This window comes from Danio rerio, chromosome 7, assembly GCF_052040795.2.
Source record: "Danio rerio strain M-AB ecotype USA chromosome 7, GRCz13ab, whole genome shotgun sequence".
In the NCBI taxonomy this organism is placed as follows: domain Eukaryota; kingdom Metazoa; phylum Chordata; class Actinopteri; order Cypriniformes; family Danionidae; genus Danio; species Danio rerio.
Window position 1 is genome coordinate 32,315,307 of NC_141027.1, and position 22,610 is coordinate 32,337,916.

Genomic DNA, 22,610 nt, shown 5'->3' on the forward strand with positions numbered 1-22,610 from the left:
AGCAATGGCACATGATAGAAAGAATATTTTCCAAATTTAAAGGAGTTTTTGTTCTTACCAACCCCTGAAATGTATATTTTAGAGGCTTCTATTTTTTGTAGCTGTACAACAGGATAAACTTACGTTTACCTCAGGTACACCTCACATGCTTTATTCAGTGTTAAATGCTAGCAATGGAAGTTTGAATGCCATTTTACATAACATTTATTGCCGTACAACTGAAGGCAGCAGCAGATCACCCCAGATCTTGAAAATGAAATAAAAAATTTCTAAATTGAGCTTTAGAACTAAACACATATTAGTGATTCAGCATGTACATTTAATAATGATAAAGAGGTTTAATATGACTTAATTAGAATATAAACCTAACCATTTCGTTGGATGCAGTAAGTGCACTATTCTGTGCCTCTGAATGGCTGTATTTTAATTTTGGTCGTATTTTGTCTAGTGCAAACTGCCAAATTGCTTGTCACATAGCATGTTGAACGATGTAACCTGCTCACCTAATGTTTACGTTCGCACATTAACAGTATATTATTTGCTAATTATTAACCACCTCATGTGGAACTCTGCGTCTCATTGCGGAGGCTGTTACTGTTCACCGGAGGTTGCATTTCGATCACGGATGCACACTTTGAGAGCCTTCCTGGCTGACTGAATGAAATACGCTGTTTTCCAACAAGGCAACCTGGGATGCTGAAATATAATTGGCTAAATTGACATTGGGCGGATTTAAAGAACCAAAACAAAGACAGACGTTCCGGCATGTAACTTATTTCTAACTCACATTTTCAAAGCAGAATATTCGATTTTAGCATTGTTTATCAGATCAAAAAGAATGTTCACTTAACATGTTTCTTAAATATCTGCAAACGTATTATGGTATTTTATGCTTTAGAGAAGTCAAAAAATGACATACAGCACCTTTAAGAGAGCAACGGCAGACTTTTAGCATATATGCTACATATATTGAAAAAAAAAAGAAAAAATACCCCAATAACCAAAAACAGCATCTGGCATTTGCGCTTCTTCATTACAGGAAATGCTTTTAATTCCTAAAGTTTCACTTAGATGACATCATGGTGTTCTCCTTAACTCTGAATTACGTACAGTCAGGACAGAACTGTATTAATTTATTAGGAGGAGGCCTGTGTTTCACTGCATCTGCCAGGCCTTGTGTTGAGTCTGCAGCTCTCTTTTTTCCTGTGACAGAGGTGCAGTGTGTAAATATTATGACGGTTGGCTGTCAGGCTATGCCATGGGTGTGCTGGCACCACATGGTGTGAGTTATGCTGGGAGTGTGTGACGAGGTCAGCCCGATAATGGGGGGGTTTGCATTCCAGCTGTCTCTGCTGCAACTCCTTGCATGTGTCAGCCATAAACTTCCCTGGTGATCAGGACCTGAATGGTTAAAGGAATGTAGCTTGCTCAATGCAAAGTAAATTTCATTGGCATATAGTAAACATATTATTGATCTGATTGGGTCTATGTCTGTTCTCTAGTTGTCCCTCCAGGACATATTCATCTCATTTTAATTCACTAATTTAAATCAGGGTTAATATAATCAACTAAAACCATAGTAGAGCTCAGCGATATTGAAAAAAAAATCTGATATTGTGATAGTTCATTTTTCTGCGATAAATATTGTGATATGAATAAAAACTGTAAAGTCAAAATGAAAGTTTTCACAGCCAAAATTATCAGACAATAGCGTAAGCAAAATAATCTTATTTTCCCTTTGTAATGTAGTTATTTGGACTTGAAACAAGACAAAAACACCCCAAAAATCATACTATTTTGTGCCCTATTGTTTTAAAATCTTTTGAAATGCCCAGTCACAGCCCTAAAACACATGCAAACAATAAACCTTCACTCTGTCATTGTTAAACGTAGGCTGTGACTCTACAAATCACATGTTTCTGGCCCCTGGTTAACTAGAATTCAGACTCAACATTGCATATTTTGCTATGCTAAAACGATATATCGCGCAGCTCCCTAATCCAGTTTAGTTTTTAAAAAATATATAATATTTTTAAAAATGTATAAAAAAAACAACACTTTTCTGCGACAATAGCCTAGTGGTTAAGTGCGTCGACACTGTGGTGCTCATGACAACCTAAATTGTTTCCTGACTTGAAGTCCTCTGCTGATCTTCCCCTTTTTCTCTGCCTTCCACTCATTCCTGTTTCCAATGTCCGATTAATTACATTTAAATTAAATAAAAAACGAGAGATGGCTGTAGTGTATAAGTGTGTGTTTGTGTGAAAGAGAGAGTGTATGGGTGTTGTTTGTGCAGACTCAGTGCTGGGTTGCGACAGGAATGACATACTCTGGCAAAACATATGGAGTATCATGACCATACTATTACTCAGTCAAAGACCTATAAGTACTTCGGCATTTACATTGACACTTCTTTTACATGGAAAACACACATAGAGTGTGTTTGTTCTCGTGTACACTACATATTGTATGTTTTTACGGAAGTTACGTCGTTTTGGAGTTAACAAGAAGCTTATGATGTGGTTTTATGAAGCTGTTCTTGAAAGCATCATCAGGTATGGTATCACTGTGTGGTTTGACAACCTGTCAGTGTAAATCTAAATTGATGCATTTCTTAAAGACAGTATGGAAAGTTGTTGGGCACGATGAATATTTTAATCCTCAAGTTTTATATGAGAATTGTGTCCTTAATCAGGCGGAATGGATTCTGAATGATCCAACTCATTTTTTGTTTCTACATTGTGAACTGCTTCCCTCAGGTAGGAGATATAGAGTCCCAAAGTGTAGGTTGAACCGATATAAGAAATTCTTTATCTTATCTTAAATAGCTTATCTTAATTAGCATTATAATTATTGTAAGTGTATTTTGTATTGTTTTTATTGTTTGTTTTTATGGAATGTCTGCAGCAATATGGCGATAAAAAAATTTCCTGTCAGGGACAATAAAGTTTACTAAAGTAATTGGAGGTTCATTCCACTGTAGTGACCCCTGATAAAGTGAGTGTTCGTGGATGTTGCTAGAAACTAGAATTATTTATATTAATCATTAAATTATCCATTACATTTGTGTGTTATTAACATCTATAGCTACCCCAACCCCAAACGCATCCATCACAGAAGCATGGGCGTTAAAATAGTATAATGTACGTTTAGGCGTTTATTGTCAACTATGTATTGGACCTGATCCCGTATGTCATTGTGCTATAGACTAAAGTGAGAACATCTTGGATAAAGCAGTGGCTGAGTTATTTTATCTGCCATTACCCCTTTGTGACCAGCAGATGTTCTCAGAGCATTACTAGCACATCTGGCCCGTGAATCCAGCTCTTGTAACCTTTATTTAAATGTTGATTAATCTAATCAAATTAATTTAGCGAACACAGTAAAATAAAAACCCCACAACATATTTTCTACAGCATTTTCAAAGAATGCAACACAAAGATTCTGAATCTAGCACTGAAGCACAGAGGTACTTTTATTTTTATTCTTCAGTTTGATAGCAGTTGGAGCAGTTGGTTATACATAACTTCCATGTATTTTTATCATTTTTCCCATGGTATAACCAGTTGTTTTCTAGATAGTCATTAACTTTAAATCATCTTTATATAATCTTTGAACAGAGGGCTTAAGATCTAGCACAATGTCATCTGCAGCTTTGAATTGCGTGAGCCCTTTATTTTTCAATGGATTATCGCAGGCTGTTAGTGTTTTATTAAATACTTGCTGAGAAAAAAATAATTCTGAAAGTGATCCCAACAATATTGTTTCTCTACCGTACATCTTTGTCATTATAATAATGGCTTGAACTCTGCTGTTGTTTTACATTCAAAGTAGGGCTGCATGATATTGAAAAAATATCGACCTATAAAGACCTGCTTCCAGTCTATGCCTGCTTCATTCCAGATGTCTTTCTGGGATGTACCTACTTATTGTGGACCTACCTAGGCTAATGATATTGTGTAGTCCTATATTGTGACGAAGCTGCTGACAATATGTAAAATCATGAAATCGCATGTATCCATGTGCAGCTACACTTTTTCCGTGCTTTTTTTTGTGTTTGCATGTCACAAACACGTGCACTCTATGTACATTATAAATACAGCTGCAGGACACACATTTGTTATTATTTTCTGCATCTGTCCTTATGTCTTCATTAACTCATTGCTACAGCCTAGCACCTCAAATTTAACACCTGAAAGTGTCACAAGTTTAGATGATACTACAAATTTATAAAAATATATTATAAAAGTAATTAAAACTATTAAAAACGGGGACTAAGCCAAAGGAAAGGGAAAGGGAAAGTGATAAACTCTTAATAACGATGTAGGATATTTTTTTTTCAGTGTGGAATGTTAAAGGCTACGCAATTTAACTGAACTTAATATTTTTACAGTTAAAATTTTTGACTGACTAGTAGTTTATTTATCATGTTGGAATAAAGAATTGACTAAATTACAGGTAAAGTTATATTCTGTAGAAACAAGAGACCTAACTGAGTTAGTGGCACCATCTAGCAGCGATGTGTGGATCTGTCCCGACATTGAGGTACAAAGTATGAACCTATTAAATATTACTTAAGTCACTATTAAACTGCTAAACCTTTATACTGATAAAGAATCAAATGAAACTTAAATTGTTTGGCTAATAACAAATATTTATATAAAGATTATTATTATTATTTTAGAATTATAATTATTTTTTTAAAACACACAAATCGGCGATAACTCTTATCGCACGATGATAAAAAAAAATATCGCCGTTAATCTATTCTCAAAGTTGGTTTGGGAGCTGGGTCTATTTTACGCAAGATGGTGACTTTCTCCTTGATATTTTATTTTTTGTACATCTGACCGGTGAGCCGTATGACAAAAAAAAGTGCCTTTCTGAATCAAATCAGCAGGTTGCCTGACTTTAACTGCAGTTTAGCAGTTTCACTTTATCTCATGAACATTTCGTTCATGACGCCGTGATAAACTGGGAAAGAAAAAAACTTCCGCATTTTGCGATGTGTTTGTGTGTGTGTGCGATCCTTTACTGACAGCCGCATATGTGGATCTTGTCACAAAATATGGCGAAAAGTCCTACATGACAGTAATAGTTTGATTGCGGTGTTTATTTCTATAATGCTACTAATATATGCATACTCCACATGTCTTAATTCCATTTCTGTTTAGTTCAGTTATGACTTTAGTCAGATTAAGGTGATCAAAAATCACTGTTTCGAGCTTATGTAGGTCTACAGTTCAAAATTAATGTTTAACTGAATAAACAGTTAGTAAACACAAGTACATCTTATTGAACATCGCTTATTTTCATCACCAATTATCATAGAACAGTTTCTCAAGCAGTTTGTGATGCATTTTGGAAACAGGAGATGATCCCCTGGTCTAATGCGCCATCTGGCTTAAAAAAACCCGTTTTAAAAAGACTTATTATTTGGGTAGCACACATATTCTGAAGTCTTCGGCAGAATTCAAATGAGCCATTTAAGTGCAGAATAATTCCGAGATTAATCTAGATAAATCTAGATTTAAAAAATGAATCCATGCCCACCTATAATATATAGTTGTTTTTAGTTGTCGTTTGAAGGATACCAGTAAATCTGCAGTTTGTGTGGGATTAGGAAGATCATTCCACCAGCGTGAAACATTGAATGAATACAATTTCACCATATACCTTGATTAACTGTATTTGTAAAGGAATCATTAATTTGGATTGATCAGGGTGATTTTGTAAGAGTATAAATAATGTATAAAAATAATAATCAAATTGCAAGCAAAATAATTACAATAGAGCCATGAAAACAGTAAAATAAACAGTGCTTTATGGTTTTACGGAAAGTCAAACAGTATTTAGATACAGAACCTGTATAGTCTTCATTGTATTAATTCAGTAAATTATTCTTCATTGAAGTTACTGTCAGGATCAAATTATTTTGTATTTACATTATTCCAAGACTCAGAAAGATTTATTTTCTGAGATTTTAATGTTCTTGAAGCAAGGGAACAAAAGGACTACAAGAGGTTCCATTCTGGTTGCTCAAAGGGCAGTCCTTTGAGGCCTATTTATATACAGGCATACAAACAGATGATGAAGCATTGTCTTTAATCATGGGTCTAAAGAGTTTGTTTGGTAGAAACCTATTGATCATATAATCAAATCATTTTCAGCACAATATTTCTGCAACCGGACATTCCAACCATTCAACTGATTGAAACTACAGTTGAGCATGTGATTTTATCAAGAGGCACATACATTTATATCATTAACTTAACTTTGAGTTTCATTAAAAGTATTTCAAAATACTATAAATAGAATATATGGAAAGAATAAAATTAATTTTAAAGTTACAAATGTACTTTTTTGTGCCCAAATGCTTAGAACTTAGAACTTAAAATGCATGCAAATTATAACGCTTCTCTCTATTTTGGTTATACTTGGCAATGACTCCACAAATCTCATGTATTCTCAACTGTGCGCATATAATAGCTTGAATAACCTAGAATTGCAGACACACATTGCGATATTGAAACGATATATTGTGCAGCCCTAATTCAGAATGACTTTATCGTTGAGTTATTGGTACTGTATGTATGGGCCTTTAGAAATTAAAACGTATAATATACTAATTTAAAAAAAAAAAAAAAAAAAATATATATATATATATATATATATATATATATATATATATATATATATATATATATATATATATATATATATATATATTAAGAAGCATTGCAGACTGAAAAGAACAGCTAAGAATTGCAATACAATAAAAAATGCAATAAAAGCTTGTTTATTTTCTATGGCAAATTTAAAATTTAAATAAAGTAATAATAAGATGTTTAGTCCTCATGATTAATCTTCAGATTGGGCCACAATCCATTGTTATTAACGGGACTAGTTGAGTGTGCACGATCAGCACTGTTCATTCACAGTCTGGGGAGGTGGGATCGGGGTGTGTGATTTGTTCTCCATTGAGAATCTGAGCATGAACAGCAAATGCGAAGGTTGACAACAGAAACTCACAAATTTTCAGCAAACCCAGGCCAGCGGTGCTAATACTCAAATCAAGGTCTCAGGGTTTCTTTTTTTTTTTTCTTTATAGATCAGGTGATAATGTATACTGACATTTGGAGGCTCAGCACAGGACATTAATACGCCTAGCAGTGTGTGCACGTGGTATCATCCATCTGATTCTGAGACACTTCAGCACTGGGGAAAAGAGGAAGTGAGAGAGAGAGAGAGAAAGGGAGGGAGGGGTGACAGAGAGAGGGTGTGAAAGAGGGATGGATGTGAGTTATATTTTTAGTGTTTCATTCATAAAATGCTGTGGGTATTTTTAGATTTTCATTCAGATTATAAATTGAGAAAGCAGCAGCCGTGTCTGCCTGTGGGGAGCAGGCAGGGTGTCATCCTGGAACTAACAAGGCAAAAAATTGAATGTACAGCATTCTATGTTTCCTCCAGTTGTTTTTTGTTCCGCTTTCCTGTTAGCTTACAAATGAATGCACCACCATAGCAGCTCATTAGCAGGAAATATCAGGAGTCATATAACATTTAATCAGCCAATTGCTATGTTTACACTTTAAGCTGTTTTCAAAATCACCGTTTTGTGAGATGATTACATATTCATCACTTATATTATAGCTGAAAAAAAAGCTTTATGTTTTTGGCTGGGCATATGGAGAAGTGTAAACCTATATCTGTTCTCCAATAACTTTATATCAATCAGAAAAACCCAATTATGAACAAGACACATTGAAGAGTATAAAAGACATTATTATTGTGTCTCCACCAAAGTGTTTTTATATAGCCAAAATGCCAGTGATCCTCTAAAAACGGGTAGCAATGGGTGACTAAAGGCACTTCTGCTGTGCTCTGCTTTTGTCCTTTGAGAATAAGATGCTTTGTTTGTTTGGACACTTAAAACCTTTGGTAACTGAGTGTCAATACCTGATTTCACAGATAAATTGTGCTATAATACCAACAGCATTATTTACAGTTATATTACAGTGATATTTTCCTGCACTGATAAGTAGGTTTGTCAAAATAATCAATATATTGACTTAACGTTTAATACTTGGAGATGACCTCAATATTGTTTTTGGCATTGCAACATATATTTACAAATTCACAAATAACATTAAAGTCATTTAACAATGACATTTACGATCTTCCTCACCAGTGACAAAGTTTATTATTGAACATTTGTCTAATAGAATATTTAATAGTGTGTATAATGTATCTTTCTAACATCAAATGTTAAAATATAAATAACCTTAAGAATAATAAGTATTTTATTTGTTTATGGCTATTTGCATTATGCTGTTATAATCATTATATAATCAGTGGCATAAAATGGTCTAAAAATGACAATAATATTGCTTATCGCAACAATTTCTGTGAAACTATATCACTCAGCAAAACTTCCTTATCGTGACAGGTAGGCATGGGACAATAACCGTTTTGAAGGTATACCGTGGTTTGGAAAAGTCAAGGTTTTAAAACCGTCATGTGTACAGATTTTAGTTTATGTTTTTATGTTTGTTTTTTTAGGTCAACAGCAGAAAAAATACCCAAAGATGCCGTTTTCAATTGTAAATAAATCTGTGTTTTAGGCAATAAATCTAATGAAGACAGCAGAAGTCAATGAATGATTTTAATTATTTAGCCTGACATGTTAACTATTCCAAAATATTTAAAATTTTTCTCAAAATAAAAGATATTGTGTTGAAGTAGGAAAAAAGTTTTAATTTTTTACCCAGACATTTAAAAAGAATGTATTTTAGAGCAGTAATCGCAATACCGTCAAACCGTGATAGTTTTATTCAATGTTATCATACCGACAGAATCCTACACCGGCCCATGCCTAGTGAGAGGCCTACTGATTAGCACTGTGTTTTCCTTATAATCAAACATATTCAATTTACTGACACATACACAGAAAAATGTATTGTTTTTGTGTCCTAAACTCTTCCATCTGCCAGTGGTAAAAAACCACTGGCAGAAAAAAAACCATGTCAAGCTGCTAAAACCATTTTGCAGTTTTAAAGGTGACATCGAATGAAAATCTGGATGGACCTAGGCATAGCTGACTAATAAGATTTCAGAACATGGTAATGACAGACCACAAGTCTCAAGCACTATTGTTTCTTCATTGTCATGTAAATTTTGTAACACAACACAGACTGTGAAGTTCCTTGTAGTGTCATTAATATGCACGCCCCAGCAATTATATGTATTTTTAAGTATAACATCTTTTTATATTTCAGATGTATATGGGACTTTTATTTTGAAAACTACACATACTTTAAGGGACAGTAGGAAGCAGGTAGCCATGCATAGCCACACTTATGTCATCTGTTTACAGCTCAAAATTTGGGAAATTGATTGGGGATTGATTCAGTGCCACCCCGAAGAGGCATAAGGAGTGTCTTGTGGTACTTTAACATGCATTTTGGGAAGTTTGCCACTTAATTTTGGAATAAGACAACAGACACATGTAAGTTTGCAATGAGGCAACAGACATATGTAGAGTATTGAGTCTAAATGGTTTATGCATCATGTATGTCACTTAGCTCTTTCTGTTTTTTTTTTCCTGGAATGAAATGACACGAATAAACTTTAAAATTTGTTTATATTAAACCCACAAAATACTTTCAGTCTGTCCTTTTTTGTTGGGTATAATTTTAGAAATAGTCACATGTTTTAATAACAACAGATAACTCGCTAGCAGTAATGGAGAAGCAGCTTTAGTTGCCGACAGATATTTCACTCACTTCAAATGTGAAATTGTTCCACAGTTTAGTTGAAATCATTCTTATTTGACAAGGAATCTGCACAGTTTGCTGTAATATTGTTTTGACAACCTTAATATAATTATTTTGCATATGTGTATTTCAGAGTACATGACGCTGTATGAGCCAGAGACGAGAGTGAGAGCAGCATGAGAGCACAGCTGATTCATATTCACCCTTCAACCCTTCCAAATAAGGTAAAATCGCATCTTTCATTCTAGGGTCAATTTCTTGGGATATACATGAGCTTGTAAAACCATTTCCATAGAAATTTTGCACTTACCTTAGCCACATGACTTCTAAACAGATATCAGAATACAATTTAATCATAGTGTATAAATGCATTCTATGGCACCACTTAAAAGTTGTAATAGTGCCACAGTAGTTCAGGCCACAAATGACTTACACAAAATGCAGTTTTATTTTTGAATTTCACTGTTCGGTTTTTAATCGTTTTTGAACCTTATTGTAAAGTGTGACCTTTGTTCTTAATATATTGCTTAATATATTGCTGTCATATTAACTTACCCAAACTCTTATTATAGTATTTGTAAAGCCTTTAGTTAAGGTTGGATTAGTAGAATAAGTTAACATGTACTGACAAAGTTTCACACAAAACATTTTTGCAGCTTGTGTAAACTACTTACTTAAAATGAGCTGAAACAACACAATTCTTGAGTTTTTTGTACAGCAAAAAGAATTTGTAAAAACCATTAGGTTAATTGAATCTATTTGTGCAATTTTTAGTCAGTATAATTTTCTGAAGATAATCAAAATAAAGTGTTATACGCCATCATACCTGTCAACATTGAGATGTGAAAATAAGGGATAAGCCCACCACAATAAGGGATTCTCCATAATAAGGGACAACCTCCGCTCGCTCCGCTTCAAATCGCGTTTACAGAACCCGTTTGGGAAACAGTGTCTATTTATCACTATGAAGCACGTCAGCTGACAGTCATGCACCATTTTATGACTTTTGAGGATTGCATATAAGGGGTGAAGGCACCTGTAATGAAAAGGAAGGGGAATCGCGCCAATTTTATATTTATTTCAAAGTGTTTTCATGCCTAAACAAAGCAAAAGCACAGTCCAGACTCACATTTAAGAGCAAGGGGCGGCTCCTGGTGGTTCGGCGGTATGGGTTGCGTATAGGGAGGGTCGGCTCTTTAATGTTTCTTGCCACTTTTCAGTGAAACACTGAAAATATGGGAGAAATTTGGGAAAATACCTTCACGGGATGATAGCAGGATAGAACTGTAAAATACGGGAAAAAACGGGAGGGTTGACAGGTATGCACCCCTCGCTGCTTCAGTCAGCTTCCAGAAATGGTCAGATGTGCTCCAACATTAGATTACATTCAAATCAAGACTGAAAACACATCTGTTAGCTGTGCCTTTACTGAATGACCACGGTGCTACGTCCAACAGATCACACTATTATGTCTTTCTTTTCTTTTTCATTCTTTTATTACCTGTTTTAACACATTTAACCTGTTTTTAATCATTTTTAATATTTGTTTTTATTTTTTTATACTTGTCTCTTTTATTCACGTTTATGTAAAGCATTTTGAATTGCCACTGTAAATGAAATGTGCTATGTAAGTAAACTTGCCTTGCCTATAAACAAAGATGTTATTAAATTAGTGTGAATATGTTCTAGTTGTTTTCCCCGAAAAGGGTTGCGGCTGGAAGGGCATCCCCTGCGTAAAAACTTGCTGGATAAGTTGGCGGTTCATTCCGCTGTGGCGACCCCGGATTTATAAAAGGACTGAGCCGACAAAAAAATGAATAAAAGATTGAATGAATGTTCTAGCTGTCAGTGCAAGTTCAAAGCTGAGACTTTGGTGCTATAGAGAGAAAAAAGAAAGAGAGAGGGCGGAGCACGCTGATTTGAAGTTCTGTTGTACGGTGCGTGTTGCGGCCAAAACAGTAGCCCAACAGTCTTTCAAGTCAAAATTTCTACAACAGTCTGGTTCCTACCAAGAGGGAATGTACTTGTAGTCAACAGAATGTCTAAAAAGAACCATAAAAATAATTTATTTTCATGTTAGTATGAATTTAAAGGTTGCTTGCATGCATTTTTCCAGTGTCTTGCATTCAAATATTTCTATGATACGTCAACTTTAACAGTCAACTATTTCCATTTCTCACATTTAGGATGTTTCGAAACAAACACAATAAAGCAAAAAATACTCATTAATCAACAATGAATATTGTGGCAATTCCCAATATCCCTTTAATAACATTGCAGGTATGAGAAACTTTGCAGCTTCTTCACAGAGAGCGATTTAATATTATGTCATAATCACAGAGATCAGCCCAGGCTAATGCTGTTACATTGGAATAAATGTCAGGGGAAAGATTGCATTAGAAGTTCATTTTGACTCTTTAATCTCCAGATAAAGATGATGCGGTGTCCGCACTCACATGTCTCAAGGTGGAAGGTTTCAAATCCATCTGTTCACCCACCCAGCTGCTTGCGATTGAACTTGTTTTGGTAAACACACCACAGGCCTTGCACAAAGTGCGGCTATTAAAATGTGTGGGAACGATATATGCCTCATAAATGGCTATTTTTAGAATGAATGTAGCATTGCTATAAATGTATGAAGTGCTTTTATTTGATTTACCTCGTGAAGACCCGATTGTAATCCTACTCAACTGTTGTGTGGGTGGTCTGTTCCACCTTGCCTCTCGGTTTAACTGACCGGTGAATCATCTCAGCCTTTAATCATATTTCAAGCATGGATTAACTTTTATCACTGCGATTAGGTTGGGAATTTCCTGTGATTCTAAATTTGTCTAATGGTAGCTGTGTTACACACGTCCATTAATCCGTGCATTAAACACTCAGCAAAATGTGTGTGGTGAAAATCATGACTGAATGGATGGGTGAGAAGATTATCCATTACAAAACAGGACAGAAATAGGATGTTAGGACACACAGATGGGATGTCAGCACGAACGCCAGCTACACCTTTGTTTACCTTTGGAAATGGTGTGAGTTATATTCGGTAAACTGGAAAACGACATGCTGATTAAATCATCAAACAATGTTTATATATGTCTGGTTGTTTTGTCACTTCGGCTTTCCTCTTTTCTTGCACCCGTGCCTTCATATTGCTGCAAAACACAGTCTGTGCACCATTTTCTATCTCTCTCTCTCTCTTTTTTTTTTTTTTTTTTAGAAATAATGAGATTTATGAAAAGCTGACCCTCAGGCCAAGGTTTGTGTTAAGAGCACAGCAAGTGAGTTATATAATGAGAAGAGTTTTTTGGAACGAATGGTGTGTTTTTTTGTGTATTGCTGCCGGAGCTCCTGAAATACCTCATATACCTTTAAGCGAAGTGTGGTGGTCTGAAAGAGAGCATCTTGTTTCCATCTCGTTGTGTCTAATGTGAGAACACACTTAATGGTGAGTCTATTTCTGTCGTTTAGGGGCTGCGCTTGACGTCAACACATTACACCTAGCTTTGGAATCATGTTGAGGCTTGTTCTCATTATAATGAGTATGATGCATCTTAATTAACAAGCCTAAATCAAACCTGTTCAATGGGCCAGACAGACAAAGTTTTGTACTGCGTTAGGCGAAATGCTGACAGCAATGAAATGTACAGTGCATTCGGAAAGTATTCATAGCTCTTCACTTTTTCCGTTTTTTATGTTACAGCCTTATTACAAAATGGATTAAATTGATTTGTTTTTTCAAACGTCTACACACAATACCCCATAATGACAATGTGAAAAAGGTTTTTTTTTTAAATTGTTGCAAATTTATTAAAAATAAAAAACCTGAAAAATCACTTGTACATAACTATTCACAGCCCTTGCTCAATATTCTGTCGGTTCCACAAGCTTGGCACACCTGTCTTTGGAAATGTTTGCCCATTCCTCCTTGCTGTACCTCTCAAGCTCTATCAGGTTGGATGGGACGTGACGGTGTACAGCCGTTTTCAGATCTCTCCAGAGATGTTCAATGGTATTTAGGTCTGGGCTCTGGCTGGGCCACTCAAGGACATTCACAAAGTTGTTGTGAAGCCACTCTATTGATATTTTGGCGGTGTGCTTTGGGTCATTGTCCTTCTGGAAGATTAACCGTTGCCCCAGTCTGAAGTCAAGAGCACTATAAGCAGGTTTTCATTCAGGATGCCTCTGTACATTGCTGCATTCATCTTTCCCTTTATCCTGACTAGTCTTTTACTTTCTGCTGCTGAAAAACATCCCCACAGCATGATCCTGCCACCACTATGCTTTAATCTATGGATGGTATTAGCCTGGTGATGAGCGGTGCTTGGTTTTCTCCAAACGTAATGCCTGACATTCACTCCAAAGAGGTACATTGTATTCCAGAGAATTTAGTTTTAGATGCCTTTTGGCAAATTCCAGGCGGGCCTTTACTATGGAGTGGCTTCTGTCGTCTGGCCACACTACCATACAGGCCTGATTGGTGGATTGCTGCGAAGATGGTTGTCCTTCTGTAAAGTTCTCCTCTCTCCACAGAGAAATGCTGGAGCTCAGACAGAGTGACCATCAGGTTATTGATCCCCTCCCTGTCTAAGGTCCTTCACCCCCGATCACTCAGCTTAGATGGTTGGCCAGCTCTAGGAAGAGTCGTGGTGGTTCCAAACATCTTCCACTTAAGGATGAAGGAGTCCACAGTGCTCATTGGAACTTTCAGAGAGCAGAAAATTTTCTGTTATCATCTTCAGCCTTGTGCCTTGAGACAATCCTGTTTTGGAGGTCTACAGACAATTCCTTTGCCTTCATGCTTGGTTTGTACTTTGACAAGCACTTTTAACCCTGGGACCTTATATAGACAGGTCAAATCATGTCCAATCAACTGAATTTACCACAGGTGAACTCCAATTAAGTTGCTGAAACATCTTAAGAATGATCAGTGAAAACAGAATGTACTGAGGTCAAATTAGAGCTTCACGGTAAAGGCTGTGAATACTTATGTACATGTGATTTTTCAGGCTTTTTATTTTTAATAAATTTGCAACAATAAAAAAATGACATTGTCATTATGGGGTATTGTGTGCAGAATTGAAAAAAAAATGTGGAAAAGTGAAGCGCTATGAATACTATCCGGATGCACTGTATACAAGTTTTGCTGAGTGAAAACGTAAGGTGCACTGGTGTGCAAAAATATTTTCCTTTCCCCACCTTTATTTTTACATTTTGACAAGAAATCAATCATATTAAGAAGAAATGTAAAGCAAAATCAGTACAGATTTATAATGAACAATATAAATAAAATTAACAATTTTAAACCGTACTGTATGCTAGCTTTAATGTAATAGCAACCATATGGTTTGACATCCAAAGCAATGTATAAGGTAAGTATTTGTGAAATTGGCCAAAAGTTATACATCATTATTTTTGGGATGTTTCTGATAGTGGATGTTGGATTTATATATATGACATGGTCTTAATGAGTTACAGATTGAATCATTCATTTAATCAAATGTTCAAAATGGCCGACTCATTTAGAATGAATCTACTTAATGAATTAGTGACTTACATCATTAAAACCAGCTTTTATTTATTGTAAACAATAAATATTTAAAGGCGTCTTGCAAATCCTGTGCGCACCAAGAACAAAAATTATAAATATAAATATTATCTGTATTTGTGTCCACAACAGTTGTTTCAGTTTTTACTATTCTTGTTGTATTTGCACAGAGGCAACCATCAGCTGTCCTTAGTGGGGCATATATCTCTAGCAGGCCTAATTGTTGTATAGCTGGTAAAATCTGTACAATCTAAAAGTCAATTAAGATCGTCAATGTGTTTTTTATTTCTTTTTGTAGTGAAAATATTTGTTCACTACAAAAAATTAAAATTGTTTACTGACCCTAAAATTACTTACATAATGCTGTTTTTCATGCTATTGAAAAAAAAACAACTACAACTCTAAAGTTAGCCACATTCTTTAAAATATACATAATTTTGTGTGTTTGTTTAGCATTTCACACGTTTAAGCAATTTGAGTGTAATTGATTTTAATATTTTAATTTTGGGTGTGTATAAATGACCTAACTGTAATTACTTTAAAATGTTGTTGATGTGTTTATAGTGCCTCCAGGCTTAATACAGACACACACGCAAATATTTTCTGACCCTTTAACCCTCTAGTGAACTTTGGCCCCTGGTTTGACTGGGTCCATTGATCAATCTTAGTCATATTAACTAAGTTTGATGGGTGGATGTGTTGTTCACCTTCTCTGTCTCTAACAAAAAACTTAGAATAATGTTACGTCTGCTAAAGCAAATTCAAACAGGACCGTTGATCCTCACAAAGGTTCAATGCTACCAGAACACGTTGTAAACAGTACACTTTGTAATGACTCAGTTGTGACACCTAGTGGCAGAAATACACTATCAGGAATTGCAGGGATAGTTTAACATATTGCCATTATTAAATGCAAATTCACTGAAACAAAAGGCTGTCCGCTTTTTAAAGTCATTTAGATTGAGTTTCATGCATCATTCACACAAGGCTATTGCTTTGTATTTATTAAGAGAGTTATTATTTGGCAATATTTCATTTCCCCCCCAAATAATAAATAAATAAACAAACAAATATATATATATATATATATATATATATATATATATATATATATATATATATATATATATATATATATATATATATATATATATATATATATAATATATATATATATATATATATATATATATATATATATATATATATATATATATATATATATATATATATATATATATATATATCACAAAATTAATCCACCAATAGGTAGCATTCAGTTTTAAGTGGACCATTAGTTTAATAGAAGTGCCAGGGCTTAGTTTGTTTAAATTATTATTTTGTTTTGAATCCATGACTTTTATATCTTACTATAAAATTAATGCAAATAATAATTACCTCTCTTGCAGTGAAGTCTAGGTGCACAGAGTAGGCTAGAGTACATTATATCATTTAGTGTACAGTGCTGTTAGCTGTTTCATGGAATTCACACTTTATTTTTATTTATTTTCAAGCCTGCCACTATTTCCTCTGAACCCTGAACTGCTAAGGGCTATTACCAGAAGAGCAGGCTTTTTCTCTGTGGATCTGAAAAGGCTAATGTTGTCATCTTTTGTGACCCTCCTCGCTAATTATGGTCTACACCACCTCCTGATTTAAAAGGGGCAGGAGACACACTCAATTAAAGTACTTCCTTATTAAAAACTGGGTCTTCTGAGTTTTCCCAAAAAACAAGTTTTCGTTCAGCCACTGCGATGTTTTCATCAGCTAAAGTTTGCTGCATTGTGTCTTGCTGTTATACAAAACTTGGGTTTGATGTGACTGTGTTCATCTATCATTTTTGTATGTCCTGATTTAATAAGTTAACTATAAGACTAACAGTTCAGAAGTCAGCTTCTGTAACCATCAATCAAGTCTCAGCACTAAATGTGCATATATGTTCAACTGTTTTAAAGATTAGACATAGCCTACAGTGAAACAGACAAGTATTCATGTAGCTGAGGGGTAAACTATTGTGAGTTCACCATTCTGAAGGACACATACATTTTAGGTACTTGTGTGTGTCACAATGTAACATTCCAGGAAGGACAAATGCATTTAAGTGAAGAACAAAATCCACCAAATTATAGTTTGCGTGTGTATGGAACATCATGCACTGTTCTAAAATGTGATGGGGGACACAGTGGTAACTATAGGGATATTGCATGTTATTAACACTCTTTTTGATAAGACATATTTCAGTGACTAAAGACTCATAATGGTCTAACATTTTTACCAAGCCACACTGTAAAAAAAAACCTGTTCATGATCAGTTTCCGAATTTTGTGTTTTCTGTTTATTTACAGTTGTGAATTGCATTATGGGTTGTTGACCTCTGCTCTGTCGACTTTTGACGTTGGAAATTCAACTCTGCCGTTTAACAAAGTGACTTTTGTTGACATTTCAGTAGTTATAAAATAATATAATGTGTAAGAAAAAATATGTAGAGAAATAGGTCAGTACAATAATAGCAGAAAGTGCAATGGCAGTTGCAACAAGGTTTTTGTAGCATAATATATAGACCAACACATACAACACATCACTTTAAACTATTAAATGTTAATTGCAGTCACTTTTCAAGGTTAAAAGTTGTTGAAAGAAAGAACAAGCTTCAATAATGCAATTTGAAATCAAAAAGAAATGATAAAAAAAAAACATGAATCACAAAATACAGGAAAAAAAAGACAATTTACTGACTTTTTTTGTGCACCGTCAATCAACACTGTTTGCCTAAAGTTCTAACACATTATTTACATTTAAAAGTACTGAAAAAAACTTTAGCTAGTTTGGAGAATGTTCTGATAACTATTGATAGTATTTCCACAGATTTGCAATGATAACGGCAAATCCTGTGTACGATCTCTACAAAGTTAATTGAATGTGATTTTCATTCTTTCTTGTTGAACACAAAAGAAGATATTTTGAAGAATGCTGGTACTAGCACCCAATGACCTTCATAGTAATTGTTTTTTCTATTATGAAGTCAAAGGGGGCCAGCAACCAGCATTCTCCAAAATATGTTTGACAGAAGATTGAAATTCATAAAGCTTTGAAACCACATTAGGGACAATAAATGAGGTAACTTTCACTTCCGGGTGACTGTACAATTCAGTTATCCTGTAAATTACCTAAATGCATGTTTACAGAAAAGGATTAAGTACTTTTGACCATATTTTTCATTCATTGATTGGAATTTTTTGCCTCGAGACTTCCAGTCGCATTAACTTCCATTGATTTTTAGAAGTTAAAAACAGCTTATTATAATGCTTGATGTTGCAAACTGCTGTTTTCTTATTATATTATTGTACTTTTATGTATAGTGATAAACACATTTGTTTGTTGAGCAAGTAGTTTGACGGTTTTCTGCCATTTATTATTCATTTTAGTCATTTATTCCATAGGTAACTGAACAGCAATTGCAAAAACAAGTGCACTTCTGCATTGCATGAGGTAAATAAGATGTCCTCACAACTCACTTGCTGTAGTGTTTACATGTCATAGTGTATCTGTATCATCAAAGATATACTACTGTAAGTCAAATCAAATGTTTTGTCCCAATTCAGTGGCATAACAAATATAAATTACATTCGTAAGGCAGTCACTGAAAAGCAAATGCTGACCACAGGAGGACTGTGCATATTCTTTAAATGAATTGTCCAGATCTAAAAGTTGGCTGGAATGATAGCATCACCTCTGGTAGAACTAGCGAGGTAACCATGGGAAACAATGTGACATCCGCTTCCCAAGTCATGGTGCATGCTGAGTCACATTCACAAAGGATTCTGTCTCATCACTCCACCAAAGAAATACGTTTCTGGTGTTAATCACATGTCGAGGACAGCGCAAAAACCCAAACCAATATCACAGGCTTAAAATGGTATCTGATTACTTGGAATGAGCATGAGACTTGAACTTCTCCCAGACAATTATTAACTGGTAGTGTGCTGAATGAATCAGGAGTATCATTGCAGATAAAGGTTAGAGGGATTAACTCTGTTAATAAGCAGTTCTCTCTGGGCAGAAGGGATGTAGCAGAGGACATATTGGGGATTTTATGACAGTAGAAGTTGCTGTCATGAAATATGTGTTAGGGTTACACGAATTGGAGAAAAAATTATTGTGATTTCTCTGATCAAAATTGCAATTGCAATTTTAAAATGTGATTCACTATAATTTCACAATAGAGCCACAGATTTGATGTGATGGTTTTAAAAGCACCAAAGAAAGACCAAGCAGAATCGTAAAGTATGCTACACTATGCTTCTGTTTATTTAAAACCATTTATCCTATAAAGTTAACAGTTGTCATGACAAATTTAGAAAATAACTACAGTATTTTAAATTCAACTAAATAAAACAAATAACCTAAAGAGCTAGTACTTTTGACCTTAAAACTATTTTTAAAAAATTAAAAACTGCATTTATTCTATCCGAAATAAAACAAATGAGACTTTATAAATATGATCAGTCATACTGTGAAACTTCTCTTGCTCTGTTAAACATCATTGGGGAAATATTTAACAGAATAAAAATCAAATGTGGGCTAATAATTCTGACTTCAACTTTTTATATAATTTGTAGATTTATTTATATTTATATACTATTTGTAATACAATTTTGTTCTTTAATACAGCAGTCAAATAAATAAACTGTACCTTTGATTTTACCTGCTCAAAGAAAACACTCTTTTTGAACGTATCAAACAAAACTCAAGTACATGCACTGAACAACATTAGCATTTATAGCAAATAAACTAATGTAAATATTATGCCACTTGCTTATTGAGTGTTGTCGAGGGAGTTTTTAAACACCTGTGATTGGTCATTAGCCGCGTTTCCACTATCGCGCCTAAAGCGAGCGAGCCAGGGCGAGCCAAGGCCAGTGGCGTTTCCACTGTCACTTCCGGGGCCTAATCGGGCCAAAGCGGGGCTTTCTCGGGGCCAACGGCCAGCCTTTTTCGGCCCGCCGAATACCTTGGGCCAAGGAGGGCCAGCCGGGGCTTCGGGGCGGAGTGAAAGGAGAGGCGGGCACAGTTTTCCGATCGCACTCGAGTACATGCGCCAAACAAATAAATAAATAAGGGAAAGAAAACATCTGGAACAAATTATAGTCTGGGGTTTTTTTTGCATATGATCGCCCTTAAGTTTCTCTTTTAAGTGTAAGGCTGTTGCATAAAATGATCTTTCTTTGCTGCATCTTTGATGTTTCAATAACGCATAATAATCTTTACACCATATTAAAGACAGCAGACAGTAAAGGTTTTCAAGAGGTTTTGTCAAGTTTAATACTGTGTGTGTTTTCGCGCGTTTAGATGCCTGTGTATGTGTGTGAGACCGAAAAAAGCGCTCCATTCATAGCTCTGTTGATGCCGCGAGCGGCTTTTTTTCTTTTATTTTTATTGTTTTAATTTATTTTGGAGATAATATGAATACAACAGTAGGACATTAAACTTTACAAATTTCATGTCCACTTTTGTAGGCTCAAAACAATAGTGTCATATCTAGATAAAATAGCCCTATATTGAAATAATTTAAAGAATTACAAATATTAGATAGGCCTATAATAAAATCACATTAAATAAATAAACCAATATAAAACTAACAAAAGCTATAGCTATAACAATTAGGTACTATATCAAACTGTTTCAAATTTATATTAAACTTTCATTTTTCAAAAGCCTCTTTGAAAAAAAGATTTTAGATATTTTCTAAAAAAAAATAAAAATAAATAAACACCGGAAAATGTTTTAAATATTATTTATAAAGTATTTGGATACGATGAAATTAATCAAATCATGCAAACAGAGCATTTTCGGGGTGAGTGAACGCAGAAACTAGGCGACCTTTTTTTCTGTCTGCAGCCGCGCAGCACTTTTTTGACGGGGAAAACTGCAAGTTCAAAATGTGCTCTGTGTCCTCAAACAAGTGTGTTTGTTTTTATATGACGTGGTAAAATTAAAAAAGGACATTTTAAATACATAAAGAGCTTTATTAGTGCATAGCTGCTGAGCGCAACGAAATATAGGCTATATTTTATTACGTGCTGCTCTTATGTGCTGAAACACTGAACACTTTCCTTTACTTAAGATATAATAAGCAACTTCTTTAAATAAAGGGAATCACCTGTTAAGTGTCATAAAGCCTATAGAGGGAAAATAATCATGTTTCAGTTCTCTCCGGAGCATTTGGGATGAATGTTGGACAGATTCTGTCTAGAGGATGTTATAAAAAACATTTTATATCGAGTTATTAACGGAGAATTTTATATATGTGGTGTTATATTATGAATATGTGCGCTCCCTGCGCTCCGGGTCCCTCCGTTGGTGGCAAGACCACTGGATTTCGATGCCAGTCGGTCGGCGAGTAAATGAATATGATCAATGAAAACACACAGGCATGTGCGTATAGACATGCGTTGTACTGCTGTACAGTAACGTGTCATTTGTTTGTTTTGGTTGTCCTAATTTTAATAGTTTCATGATGATGTGATGGTGTGCTTTATCTGCATGATTCTCGCTGAAGTGGGCGGTTTGAGTGACGTTCGATTCGGGGGATGTTCTGGGGGCGGGGTTTGCGTGACGCGCTGCGAGCTACTAGCCCCACAGTGGAAACGCGACATGATTTCGGCCTCACTGCTCAACCTCCCGGGCGATTGGCCCGGCCTGGCCCGATATAAGCCCTGGCTCGCACTGGCCTGATAGTGGAAATGCGGCTATTGTGTTCCCGCACTCAACAGAAAAGGCTGCGATTGACTAATGGTTAGCGCGGCTCTGCTGTTATTCACAGATGAGTGATGCGAATACAAATAAATGGCTGTGGTTACAGTCTATAATGAACGATTATCACAGCTAATTCACGATATATGCAGTGGAGAAAACTCGTGCAGCAGAGTAACACGCTTGTGTGTGTGTGTGTGTGTGTGTGCGTGCGTGTGTGTGTATGTGTGAGCGCACATACACAGATAGAGAGAGAGAGAGAGTGAGAGAGAGAGAGACAGAGAGAGAGATCTATTCTATTATTCTGATCTATTACTATTTTATATATATATATATATATATATATATATATATATATATATATATATATATATATATATATATATATATATATATATATATATATATATATATATATATATATATATATGAATCATATAATATTGAATAATATTTCATATATTGAATAATAATGTGATATATTGGATAATATGGTATATCATTTATATTTTTGTTTATTTATTATATGAATATCT

General features: G+C 34.9%; 1 protein-coding gene and 1 long non-coding RNA gene across 7 annotated transcripts in view; one reads left to right on the forward strand and one right to left on the reverse strand.

Annotated features, from left to right (window-relative positions):
- mettl15 (methyltransferase 15, mitochondrial 12S rRNA N4-cytidine) overlaps nt 1-22,610 on the forward strand; it is a 305,277-nt gene that overhangs the window by 204,446 nt on the left and 78,221 nt on the right. For 3 of the 6 annotated variants that reach the window (XR_015494813.1, XM_087259617.1, XM_087259620.1), the window contains exon 6: nt 9,910-10,000. Coding sequence is in view for 5 of the 6 variants with exons in the window: in XM_087259617.1 (XP_087115743.1) it covers nt 9,910-9,956 (47 nt within the window). In the remaining variant the exon portion in view is untranslated. Of the gene's footprint in view, nt 1-9,909; nt 12,004-16,835; nt 21,068-22,610 lie in introns of those variants that run through there. The other 3 variants (XM_087259618.1, XM_087259619.1, XM_087259615.1) reach the window with 3 other exon arrangements.
- Nucleotides 188-22,610, reverse strand: part of LOC141375386 (uncharacterized) — an 85,574-nt gene continuing 63,151 nt past the window's right edge. The window contains exon 3 of the long non-coding RNA XR_015495806.1: nt 188-1,401. This is a non-coding gene — a long non-coding RNA (uncharacterized LOC141375386). The remainder of the gene's footprint in view (nt 1,402-22,610) is intronic.